The following is a 13,039-nucleotide window of genomic DNA, read 5'->3' as shown; positions in this document are numbered from 1 at the left end:
GAAGCAAGGAGCTGAAATTTCATGCATCCTATTGCTATACCATAGGGGTTCTCAAACTGGGGGTTGGGACCCCTCAGGGGGTCGTTCAGTTATTACGTGTGCAGTCAAGAGCTGACAGCCTCCACCCCAAACCCTGCTTTGCCTCCAGTATTTATAATGGTGTTAAATATATTAAAAAGTGTTTTTAATTTATAAGAGGGGTTGCACTCAAGAGGCTTGGTATGTGAAAGGGGTCACCAGTACAAAAGTTTGAGAATCACTGCTACAGAACTTTTCTTTTGCTGAACTTCTTTTAAAGGCATTATGCTGCAGTCTCAGAGTCCAGGAAAACTTCCACAGTAATATGCTGACAAATTTTGACTGTGTAGGCTACTAAGACAGTAGTAGAATCTATTTTTTTCTTTGCTTATTACCAATCCCTAGCACTTTGTGGGGATTACTCTGTATCTTGGGCAGCAACAGGCTTTGTTTAGCCTACTGAGACGATGCTGAAACCTCCCATCTCTGGTCTGCTACAGTCACTACAACCACCAAGAGTCTCCATCAAACCATTGACGAGTGGTGCTTAAAGTTGCTATTGCTGACATAATCATCTTGATATACCTTTTCTACTACAACATCCACATTACAGAGTAAAAGCATCTTTTAGCTATGCTTAAACGCTGTTCTAAATACCTGCTTTATAAGCAGCATATTATCTCCCTCATTAACCAACTCTTTTACAGTGGTTGGTATGACATGTCAAAATAATTGCTTTGTTCCTTGAACCCATCTATAAAAACTACAGTCAAAATGTTAAGGAATGCGTTAATACTTTCCTGGAACAGATAAACTCAGTCAAGGTATTGGAATATGCTACAAAGGACACACCCCAGTCACCTTTAAAACCTACAGATCTGTCATGACTTGCATAGTAGATCAGCTGTGGGAAAACTAGTGCCAATTTGCAGTTGTGCTACTCAAAGTAAAAACTTTTGAGTTTAAAAAGAACATGTTCCCATGGTGCATTCTAGCATTTTCCTGGCAAATTATATACACCACATTGTTTTCATACTTCCAGTAGTAGAGAAATTGCTTAAGATTACTTTCAATTGTAGCAAAATGAGCAACAATAAAGTTTACACTGACAAGAAAACTACTTCACATAAGTGTTTCCAGCTTAAGCGGCAATAAACATTTTTTTTTTAAATCATACTCATTCTAGTGCTAAAATGAAAGTACACTTAATGTAGACCAGTGATTCTCAAACTTTTGTACTGGTGACCCTTTCACATAGCAAGTTTCTGAGTATAACCCCTCTAATAAATTAAAAACACTTTTATATATTTAACACCATTATAAATGCTGGAGGCAAAGTGGGGTTTGTGGGGGAGGCTGACAGCTAACGACCCCCAGTAATAACCTTGTGACTCCCTGAGGGGTCCCGACCCCCAGTCTGAGAACTCCTGATGTAGATATTATTGTATTTGATCAAACATGCAATGAGGGCATTATACGAAACATTATAATATTTGATTTAAATCCTGAAGAGGCTTATCTGTATATTTTACATAATGCATCAATTCTGATTAAAATGTTGGAGATTCTAGTTTTACAATGAAAACCTCAAAGCAGCTTTCATTCAAGTGGCATAGACAGACATCATTAGTACTAGCTCACACATTTTAATATATAGGCTAAACTCCTGTGCGCAGAACCTCACATCCTCACCATTGATCCAAGTTCACTGAATAAGCAGACTGACATTTAGTGAACATCCAAGAGCTAAAACACAGACACATGAAAAGCTATTTCTCAAGCTGTGCACGTTTGGTTCATGCTGCTTGAAAACCTAATCGGCTTCGTCAGAAGACCTGAGAATCACCTATTAACTTTTCTGAAGTCAGCAAATAAAAATATATGAATATATATATGAAAAAAATTCCCTATCACAAGTATAGCATTTTTTGCTTCTCCTAAAGTTGCTACTCACTTAAAAGTCTTTTAGGTCCTCTGAATACTATTGCAGCATTAATGTGCTCCATTAGTTTGAAGACTAAAAGAATTTCCATCTAAACTTATTTATACATCTTTTTTAAAAATCAGCAAGATCAATTACAAATAATGTTTCCTTTCTTCATAATCATTAAGTCTTCCAGTAACCAGGAAGAAAAAGTTATGTTCAGAAATAATTATCCCACAAATTAGATTTGAACATATACATATACAAGTATTTTAGTTTTGCTATGCCAGTGACTGAACTACAGAAAAATGTTTACCTAATCCACCTCTAAAACTCAAAGAAAATGTTCGTTTTATATATTTAAATGATGTACTTGAAGGACACTTTCATGCAACTTTGAAAATAGTTAAAAATAATCTCTTCTCCATTATTTATAACACCCTCTTAGATACTGGAAAATCACCTGTGTCTGACAGATTTTAGCCTCTTCCAAAACGTTTTCTTCTCTGTTACTAATGAAGCAGTTCCTAATGAACCACCATTGCTTCATTTATACTTCTTTCTTGTAATACAATATCATGAATCACATCAGCAAGGATATGAGCAACTTTGGAAATTATAAGGAGTACTTGTGGCACCTTAGAGACTAACAAATTTATTTGAGCATAAGCTTTTGTGAGCTACAGCTCACTTCATCGGATGCATTCGGTGGAAAATACAGAGGGGAGATTGCTAACACGGCTACTACTCTGAAACCTTTGGAAATTATGTTTATTTAATTAACTGCTACTTCACAGCTGACACAGAGTTTACAAACTGTGTTATCTTCGTCCTGCAAAATGGTAGCTTTAAAAAAACCCATATTGTAAAAAGAAATTGTAATTGTGATCACCTACTACATAAGGTAGATGGAATTATGTTCCTAAACTGTTCTTCAAAGCCACTAACAGATCAGGTTCCAGCTACATTAGAGACTGCGGGCAACATTTTCAAAAGTGCCTACACCACTTAGGCACCTAAATTCCACTGAAAATCGATGGGAATCAATGAGAGAAGTTCCAAAATCACTTAGGCCCTTTGGACTATTTCACCCTGCATCTCCATCAATTGCATTCAGGGTAGTTATAGCCCTGTCAGTCTCTGGATATTAGAGAGACAAGGTGGGTGATGGTAAATCTTTTATTGGACCAAGTTCTGTTGGTGAGAGACACAAGCTTTCAAGCCACACAGAGCTCTTCTTCACTTCTGGGAAAGGTACACTCCCAGCATCACAGCAAAATGCAAGATGGAACAGATTGTTCACAATAAGTAGTTACCACATATTGCAAGGTACCACTAAGCCCCTCTTTTTGTTTGATGACTACAGAGACGTTAACATGACACTCTACCTTGAATAGTCCCTTACAATATGTACTAAATATTTATACTAAGCAATTTTGTCCACCTTGCATTTTGCTGTGATGCTGGGAGCGTACCTTTCCCAGACCTGAAGATGAGCTCTGTGTGGCTTGAAAGCTGGCCTCTCTCACCAACAAAACTTGGTCCCATAAAAAATTATCCTCACCCACCTTGTGTCTCCAAGTCATTTGCACTCCTTTATGACACTGCAGATCACAGAGACCAGAGTGAAACATTCAAGACACAGGGACAAAGTATTCTCAGTTGAGGGGATCTGGCTGTGGAATGAATCTTCAGAGGAGAATACAGAAATCCAGAGTCCAGCCGTCTTTGGGAATGACAAAACATTGCCCTTCAATAAAGCTTTTCCACCATTACCAGAATGACCCTGATAGCATCTACCACTATGTCTTCCCTGCTCCAAGTTATTTTAAGCAAAGCTTTTTATAACCCAAAATGGAAGAACCAAAGATGATTCCATTAAGTGCACTAGGGAATTTACCATCACCAATGTAATTGGTGTGAAAGGTACACAGAAGCTATGGTGATGGGTGACAGTACACAAACCTAAAGGTAAACGAATAGATACAACTAGACAGTGCCCAATGACCTCTACATCCAAAACCATGTAATGATTTCATTTACATTTGCTTGACCATAAAAACATGCTAACCTATTTCTTATGCCATCCTTGCTGAAACATGTCAACCTAGCCCTCTGGTTTTTTGATTCCTGGGAAGAATGGAACAAAGCTCTCTCCTGTCTTTCATATAGTGCCATATGTTTTACAAGGAGGGGTTAGTTTTTCTGCAAAATCTCTTCCTTGATATTACAAAACCCAAGAGCATCCTTGGGTGCTTAAGAGCAGGCCAGGTTTTAGGAAAACATGAACTTGTAACCTCAGACAATGGTCAGGATTCATGTATCACAGGTGACTAGGGGTCATCAGTGACACAAAACCTGAACATTACTGGTAATTGCAGGCAGGCGTAATACTATGGAATATTTTAAAAACTCTTGTGATTTTGGTGTCTAGTGAAAAATGGATTAAGGGCCTGTGAAAGCTCTCTACAGAGAGACTTTGCCATACCTCCCATGAAGAAAGGACCTGAGGGAGGGAGGGAGGGAGGGAGGAATAGGCCAAAGTGAATCCAGGATGGCCTTTTTTCTACAACGCTCTGCTCCGCAGAGTACAGCTGATCTTCAAGCTCTCAGCACTTTAGTGGAACCCAGATGCCTGTAGCCCAGCAGACCCGCAACAATACCATTCCCATTGAAGACTGCTTGTGCTTGATGCCAAAATCAGGTCTTGTCCCTCATAGACAAGCTTTTTAAATTCCCGGTGTTTCTATTGGGGAAAAGTCAACCAGGTTTGAGATCTCTATCCATATTGCCACAGGACCCTTGACCATGAAAGCCTGGTACTCCAGCTTAAAGACAGCAGCTGTGGATTTGGAGACACTTTTACCCAGTACCCACCGATGTCATTGATCCCGGGGGTCAACATTCTAAGAGTTGTGGGAATTCTGCACATTAGAAAATCAAGACCCAAGAGTGAGAATTCTCCCAGGTGGTATCTTTAGAAAGAATCCTGTTTAATTAGTTCTGCCATCCCCAATCAATCATGCTAGTCTCTACCTCTCTGTCGGTCCTCTCTGATAAACAATGGCATAAGGCACTCTGCTCCTCACTCCGCACTTTTTCTCCCCAACTCTTAAGGAGTAGCAGCTCAGAGGCCACTTCACTTCGTAATTTCCTCCAGCCTGTGAGAAGACCAGTAATTCAGGGGCTACTCTGCTCTTTGTCCCCCCTCACTTTCTGTGAATAATCTCGCAGCCACTCTGCTTTCTCCTGCCCCCCAATAAAAAAACCCAGGAGCACCTGAACTGTTCTGCTCCTGCAGAAGAGCCAGCAGACCCCCAATCATACTCAATTGGTCAGCATTTTCACTCACCATGGAAAAGTGAATTTTTCCATAATCATCATGATCATTCAATAAATTTACAGCTGTAATTTGCTAACCCTTTTACAATAGAAAATAAGACAATACTCTGCATGCCTTTCTTCCTGGAATAACACTCAACAGAAATGTATTTTTCTTCTTACCAGAACTGGGCATATGGTTCACTCTAGGTGGATTTAGCAGCTCTACTGGCTGATCTCGGCCAGAAAGTCCATCTGGAAAACACAAAAAGGATTTGACATCATCACCTGTTTGTGGAATGTCTAAATTAGTTCAATTAACCAAAGTCACTAACAGAGCCAGAGCTAGGGATATGCAGACTAAGCAATTGTTTAGGACACCAAGCAGCTCAAGGGTTGGGGGGACGAGGGGCCTTTAATTATTAGCATGCGTTTGGAAGGGGGCAAAAATATTCCTGCTTAGGGCCCACAATAGGCTAGCACCATCTCTAGTCACTACCTAATTATCAATGCAAAGGGGGAAAAAATACCAATATCACAAATCACTTTAAACAATGATGCTCTAAAGTCAGCACCATAACAATCATTATATGAAACCTACTTTCATCTGTTCTGCTTTGGTTTTTATTTAGTACTTAGTTGTACTTGTCAGTCTTGCTACTAAAAAGGTTCAGTAAATAAGTCCTTCAATAAATAAATGGCTATTTATTTTTCTATTTAACAACAGTATGGTGAAGTTGCTAACAGAGCTGGGAGGCATATTCTAAGAACAGCTGTAGTATGCTGAAAAGATAGTAAAGAAAACAGTGCGTTGCAGGAGATTAAAATGCATAGACATGCATCATGCACCCTGTTTTGCACTGGTTTGGATGTCAGAAAAAGCACTTTAAAAAAATCGCAATTTATTTTTTATGATATGCAGAAGTCCATCTTATCAAAGCATTTTTTTATTTTAAAGATTACGCCTTCCATACAAAACAAGTTGAGGTAGAAACAAAAGTTGTTACAAACTACAGCACAATGTCACAGACTTCTTGATTTTTGCCCAAAAATGAAAGAGCGAACATTTAAAGTATTTGTTGACCATTCAACTATGTCCCAAAACTACTTCCCTCACCTTTTTTGTTCATTCTTCTACAACATTCTGCTGTCTTCTACCTTCTAATATGTGAATCAAGCTATATACAGTTCTAGAAACATCAAAGCAGGTACCGTCCCTCACAGTCAAATCAAAAGACAGTTTGATAAAATGAGTTTATCATTTAGATGTTAATGTTTTTTCATTATATCAACAACACTGGCTCATCTTTTCTGCATATTTCCCTCTACTCCAAAAAGTTTGAAGAGAAAATGTAATTAAAAGTCCTATCTGTTTGCATCAGTGGTCTCTTAGTACCACTTTCTATTTGGTATAACCTCAGATACAATACGACAATAAAATGAGCTGCGTCACGAGCTTTTCTTTTAAAATGGAAGCAATACTGCCCCTTGAACACATGCCAGTTAAAGAGTTTGTGTGTTCGTTTTTTATTAAAGGAAATAGAATAGCCAGTAAAGTAATGGATGATCCCACAGCTGCAGTGGAATGAATATGAGAGATTTGTCTATAAGAGATTGGTGTTTGGAGGACTAGGTTCTGCTGAGGGTTAATCTGGACAAGACAAAGCTAATACTAAATTGGAGGAGGAAATGGGAGAACTGGCTAAACTTGTATTAATGTTACTAGCAGGTGGTGTACAGTCATTTGTGAAACAGGCTCACAGCTTTGTGGCTTTATTAGAACAAAGGTTCCATAGCAAAGAGCCCGCTGTTCCATCTGTGCTTAATAAGGAGAGTGCAACTTTTTGTTTGAGATGTGGCACTTGGTACGCTTATCTATGCATTTGTCACCTTACCATTAGACTACTGTAATACTATTTTGGGCTACCCCTCAAATTATTCAGAAGCAGTAGACCTTCCAGAATGCAGGAACCCATGTATTAAGCAGAGCTTTGCACTAGGAATAAATAAATGTATTCTGCAAGCTTTCTGTAGGTTTCCAGGTGGCATTCAGGGAACTGGTCTTAATTATTTGGATCTGGATTACCAGAGTGAAGGCCTCTCCTTCCTATACTACACTGCCAAAAGCTTTAATCATCAGAGAGATTAAAAGTGAAGCTATCTCAATACAGAAGGAGGGTGCTGGTGGCAGAGGATTCTCTGAGAGAGCCTCCTGTCTCTGGAAGGACTTCTCCCCACCCCCTTACTCTGCCGGGGTGGGGATCCTTTTTTCCTATTGTGGGCCACTGACCCACAGAAAATATCACTCATGGGCCACACACAGCCCCGCGGGAGGGGCACAGAAGCTCGGGGATTCCCCTAGGCTCCGGGGTGGGCCAGAAATGAGGAGTTTGGAGCAGGCTCAGGACTGGGTCAGGGGGTTGGGGTGCGGGCTCTGGCCAAGCACTGCTTACCTCAGGTGGCTCCCGGTCAGCGGCGGGGCTAAGACAAGCACCCCCACCACCGCCCTGGCCCCATGCCACTCCCGGAAGCAGCCACGATGTGACTAGGCAGCTCTGCGCAGTGCGCACTGTCCATGCCCACATGTGGTTCCAGGCCAATGGAAGCTGCAGGGGCAGCACCTGCAGGCGGGGGTAGGTGCACCCAGACTTGGAGTTTTCTTGATCGCTCCTGCGCTTAGGGGCCACCGACCGACCAGCCTGGCACCCTAGCTTCCCCCCGCCGTGGGGCAAGCTGGCACTTGCAGCTCCAGTCCCACGGAGGGGCACTGAGGCTCAGGGTTTCCAGCCCATGGCGCGGAGACTTGCCACGGGCCAGATGAAATTAAGCAGGGGGCTGGATCTGGCCTGTGGGCTAGAGGTTCCCCACCCCTGGTCTAGAGTTTTAGTATTGGAGATATACTGATCTTTACGCAGGGTATTTGGACAGTGGATAGAATTACAATTAGACACAGTTATTTACAGGCATAAGATAGTTATAGTCTGGAGCCAGCTCAGATTGTAATTGTATGGATTCTTCTACTGATTTAAAGAATTTAGGATTTTTTATTATTGTGAATGTTAAATTTTAGAAGGGCTGTCTGATCTTGTGATAAATATTTCTAGTATCTTTTTATAAATCTAAAGAAAAATGCCCAAATAATTGAGTTTTCAAAAAGCCACATACCAAAACAATTAAACCTTTTTGTTACTCTTTTATTCAGCCTCAATAATATGCTCAGTTCAGTACAAGAGCAAATTTGTTTTAAAAACCTCTTCGTTAAAACACTGAAACCTTAGAAGACAGAAGTATAAAAAAAAAAAAAAACTCTGGCTTACTCAATATAAGTTATGAAATTACTATTTAGCATGAAAGGAACTGAGTTACTAGGAGAAATTTTCATGGAGAGGACGGTAGGTTTGCTAGCACTTAGAAGTACATGTTTGATTCTGAAACATACCTTATTGATATCCAACTCAAAGTTTCAGAAACCAACCTAGAGTTCACCAACACTTTTAAACAATTTAAAAAAATTAAAAGTGACATTTTTGAAATTTCAAAAAATCCTACTTCCTCCCCTTAGAAAGCCAAAAAACACAGACACCCTTCTGCTTCGCCCTCTCTATCCCACCCATAGCTCCCAATGCACCAAAGACAACAAGGCCTTGACAGGGGATAGTGCAAATATTAACAAATGTGAAGAATAATTGAAGCGATGCTATGATGAGGGAAAAGAGGCATTTCAATTCACTCGTCCTACAGTATCTAGATAGGAGTCTCATGACAGTATTTTTTTTAAATTGAATTGGCTGAAACCAAATAACCTATACTACACTTTTACTTTTCTCGCTACTCCTATAGAAAGGAAACTGCAGGAAAAAAAGCTAGCACCAGAGACCAGATCATCAACAACACACATGAAATAAATACTACATATATACAAAATCCTATTGTGTTGATACTCCATGTCCCTCCATTTTAACATTAATTCTTGAAATAGACTCTTGGCGAATACACCAGATTCTCCCCACTTAGGTTCATGGAAGTAACATTCTCCCTCTTTGTTCATATCAGCCCTCATCTGTTCACCTGGAAGGCATTCTAGAATTCTTTTGTTAACTGGGAAAAATGTAACAGTGATTAAATTTGTTGAACAGAAAAGGTTGTTTCAATGGTTAGTTTAGCTAGCTTGCTGGTTGGTGATTACATAGGATGGAAATGATGCAATTTAAATTATTATGGACTGTATATTAAGTTATGACACAGGTACCTAGAACGGATAGACAGATATTTCTGTATGGGTTTCAAGCAATAAAATGTTCAGTTTATTGCTTATATTTGATCTAATACTCTTGCTAAAAGGATTAGCATAAAGAAAAGTTTGTAATTACTATGCTTAAAAAAATGTAGAGTCTACTTTCTTTCCTGTAACTTAACCGCCCATGACATGGGCACCTGCTGTTCTGTAACAGATCATGACTACAACAAGGAACTTACTCCCCAGATTCTAAGCACAAAGCTCTCTCCATTTCCTCTTGTATGAATCTCTTTACTTCCCACCTTTTTAAAATATATCTGCAGGGTTTTAATGAAGGAAACCCAAGGGAAGACTGCAGAACCTTACACATAAATGTCATACCAGAAGACGACAGCATGTCCGTTTTACAGGCTTCCTGACTGGAGACCCCTAGAGAAGTATCTACTTCTCTGAGTGGCAGGGAGATTGATGAATCAGCAATATTCTGAACACTTCTCCCTGTCAGGATGAAATTGAGAATCTCAGGGAGGAGGAGCTCCTGTGCTTGAAAGATGAAAAGGAAGAACACAGTCATAATGGATCAGGATAATCTCCATGAGTTTTAACTCATTACAACAATTCCATTTCACCATCAAACCAAGGGTATGGATAATATGCAATGGGATGATCATCAAAACAATGTCAATGACAGCCAAAACAAAGTAAGTTATCCCTTATATTAACTAATTTTCTGCTCACTGTTTTATAGAAGTAAAGTATCTCCTAGGCTATTAATTCCTCATAAAAAGCAAAATCAGTTTTTTCACCTGGAGTTTTGGTTTTGCCTAGCACTGTTATTACCCGAACAGGCCATCCAAAGCAGAAATCCTTCTTTTCCCACATCTGCCATAACCCAACAATTGAAAAAGATCAGTTGAACATAATTCAGCTGTTGCCAGGACACTAAAAATCTCTATTTTAAATCAGTAGACAAGCACAAATCTGTTCTGCCCGGGGAAATCTGTTTTAGTAACAAGATAAAGATATCATAGAAAGCTAAGTTTTGGGACGAAATAGCAAACCGGGGCTGGAGGACATTTTCTATCAAAATCGTATCATACAACTTAATACTGTCAATGCATTTGCTACAGTAGGAATTAACATTAAACACACAGTAAAATCTGTAATGTTACATCGAAAATATACATGAAGGAGCTTGGTCATGTATCACTACAAGTTAGCTGCTGCATATTAACCACAATCACAAAACTGAATAAAAAATAGAAAAGTCAGGTGTCACCTCCCAAAAGCAACTAAATTCCCTTAAAGAGATTCTTAGGAGTTTCCAAAAAGCAGCTCAGGAAAAAACATCTAACAAGCAGTACAAAAATTACTCTGATCTATTGGTTACGGTTTCCACAATTTTTGCTGTGAAGATTAAAATTCCACACAATGTTATTAAGTATGCATGTCTATTGCTATTAGAATATTTGAAGACCACTATTTAAAAGTATTTAAAAAAAACGAAGTTACCATGTGCGCCTGAAAGAAGAGGATTTTTTTTAACCATAACTGCCAAATCAAGTCAGATTTTCACCAGATAACAAAAGACCATACATATCCAGTTTAAGAGCTCTCTTCCCTGCAAATTATCAACATCTTCCTCCTCCTCCTCCTGGAGTACTATAGCTAATAAGAGAAGATGAGAAAATTCGCTGGATTGTCTTCGCTCTCAAAAAGGATTTAATCATACCTGAGAAAACATTAAATTAAAAAAAATTGAAACAAAATCATTCTGCCAACAGCAAATCTAGTGAAAGTTTGAGAAAGCTATGAGCAACTGAAAAAGGAAGCCGTTGGAAGAGGACTGATTAGGCAACCTTACAGCTGTGACTACACACACTAGGTATATTACAGAAAAAAACTATAAAATGTTTTTTAAAAGAAAAAATGCGTGACAACAGCCAATACAACATACGTTGTGCTACCACACTGAAAATAACCTGGCAGTCTTGATGGAATTTTACTTCAAATCCTGAATAAAAAAAGCATTTTCTCTGCTCCTGCTGAGCTGCATTCCCTTCTTACCATGGTTACTTGAGATGTTCAGTTCATAATTCTGATGACGTGTAACTGACCTTTACAATGCAAGAGAAATGCTTTTACACAGTGTTTTATGCCAACATTCATGAATAAGCGAAGAGATAGGAGACATTCTGGATTGAAAAATGAATAATAGTTTCCATTACCCAAATTCCATCAAAGACATTTTAACCCTTTCTCCCCAGCCACCCAAATAAAAAACAAATCAAATACAATCAGATTAATCCAGGCAAATTTAATTGAAGGGGGGAAAAAAAAAGAGTAGATATTTCTCCAGGCTGTTTTACCAAGTCACCTGTACGCCCAGTTTCTTTGTCCTCTCTTTCCCTTTGTGTTCTCCAGGAGTGGGAGCCACAGGGGAGTAATATCTCATGCCAAAGTTACACATCCCAGAAAAACATGGAGGGGAGGGGATACAATAAGCGATGCCTCATGTGAGAGACTAGATAACCTGAGCAGAGTGTACTGATGTTGGTTAAAACAGTTAATAACTTTCTATAGGAGGGCCTGGTATCAATCTCCTTCAAATGACAAGTCATTAGACCAATGACGCTAGTGATCATGTCAATTTCCACCCCATATCTCTATTTTTTTTTTAAACTCAAGTTATTGAGTAAGTAGTAGTGAGGCAGCAGTGTCATCTCAGTTCCACATAATTTGATGTTCCCTTTCAATCTGGCTTTTGAGCTGGGCACAGCACAAAGAAGACAACACTGCTCATTGATCTGTCTGCAGACTTCGATACCATGGTATAAACTGAGAGTTTTGTTTACTTGCCTGTAGACTAGATCATTCTTCAACAGTTCTGTTCTCAAAGAGCTTGTAGAGCCGACTATCAATAGTTCAAATGACACTCACGTGGAGTTCTATGCTGTTCTATTCCAGCACCCAGATGGTGAGGCTTTTGGGTAGACAGATGTTTGAGGCTATTTTGCCATAGGTATGCAGATGATACACAAATGTGCATCTCTTTCATCAAGCCTAAAATGAGGAGAAGTTCTACTTTCCAAGTATCTAACCAAGAAAAAGCTTTAGTTGACAAGCTAGCTGAAGCTCAGCCCAGGCAAAACAGACACTGCTCAGCGCCTGAGGGCAGCATCCAGAGGACATGGCAGACAAGACTCTGACTAAACTTTGTCTGAAAAGTGCAGTGTAGGAACACTTAGGTCTGATAGCTCCCAAATCCTCACTTGGCACTAGTGAGCAGAAGCATCTTCCCCTCTCCCCCACTGGTTTCTAGTAAAATGATTGTGACTTTGTCTCTGATGTAGACCTTCTCAGAGTTATTCCTGCCTTTATGATCCTAGCATTGGATTATTGAGTTGTTCTCTGAAAGGGCCTAATTTAGAAGGCCACTCAGAACATATAGTTAATGGAAAATGCAGCTGCACACCTGTGGAGTAGAGCTAGGTTACATTTAAAGCAAGCATGTCACACTTATTTGGTAGCAAGGGCTG

The 13,039-nt window shown here is 39.5% G+C and overlaps 1 protein-coding gene across 1 annotated transcript in view; it reads right to left on the bottom strand.

Annotated features, from left to right (window-relative positions):
• HDAC4 (histone deacetylase 4) overlaps nucleotides 1-10,327 on the bottom strand; it is a 311,748-nt gene extending 301,421 nt beyond the window's left edge. Inside the window, 2 exon segments of the mRNA XM_038421049.2 lie at nucleotides 5,447-5,518; nucleotides 9,882-10,327. Of these exon segments, the coding sequence (XP_038276977.2) occupies nucleotides 5,447-5,518; nucleotides 9,882-10,074 (265 nt within the window). The 5' untranslated portion in view covers nucleotides 10,075-10,327.
• Nucleotides 10,328-13,039: the final 2,712 nt, after the last annotated feature.

The sequence above is a fragment of the Dermochelys coriacea genome, chromosome 11 (genome assembly GCF_009764565.3).
Source record: "Dermochelys coriacea isolate rDerCor1 chromosome 11, rDerCor1.pri.v4, whole genome shotgun sequence".
NCBI classification, from domain to species: domain Eukaryota; kingdom Metazoa; phylum Chordata; order Testudines; family Dermochelyidae; genus Dermochelys; species Dermochelys coriacea.
This window is presented reverse-complemented; position numbering and strand designations above follow the sequence as displayed.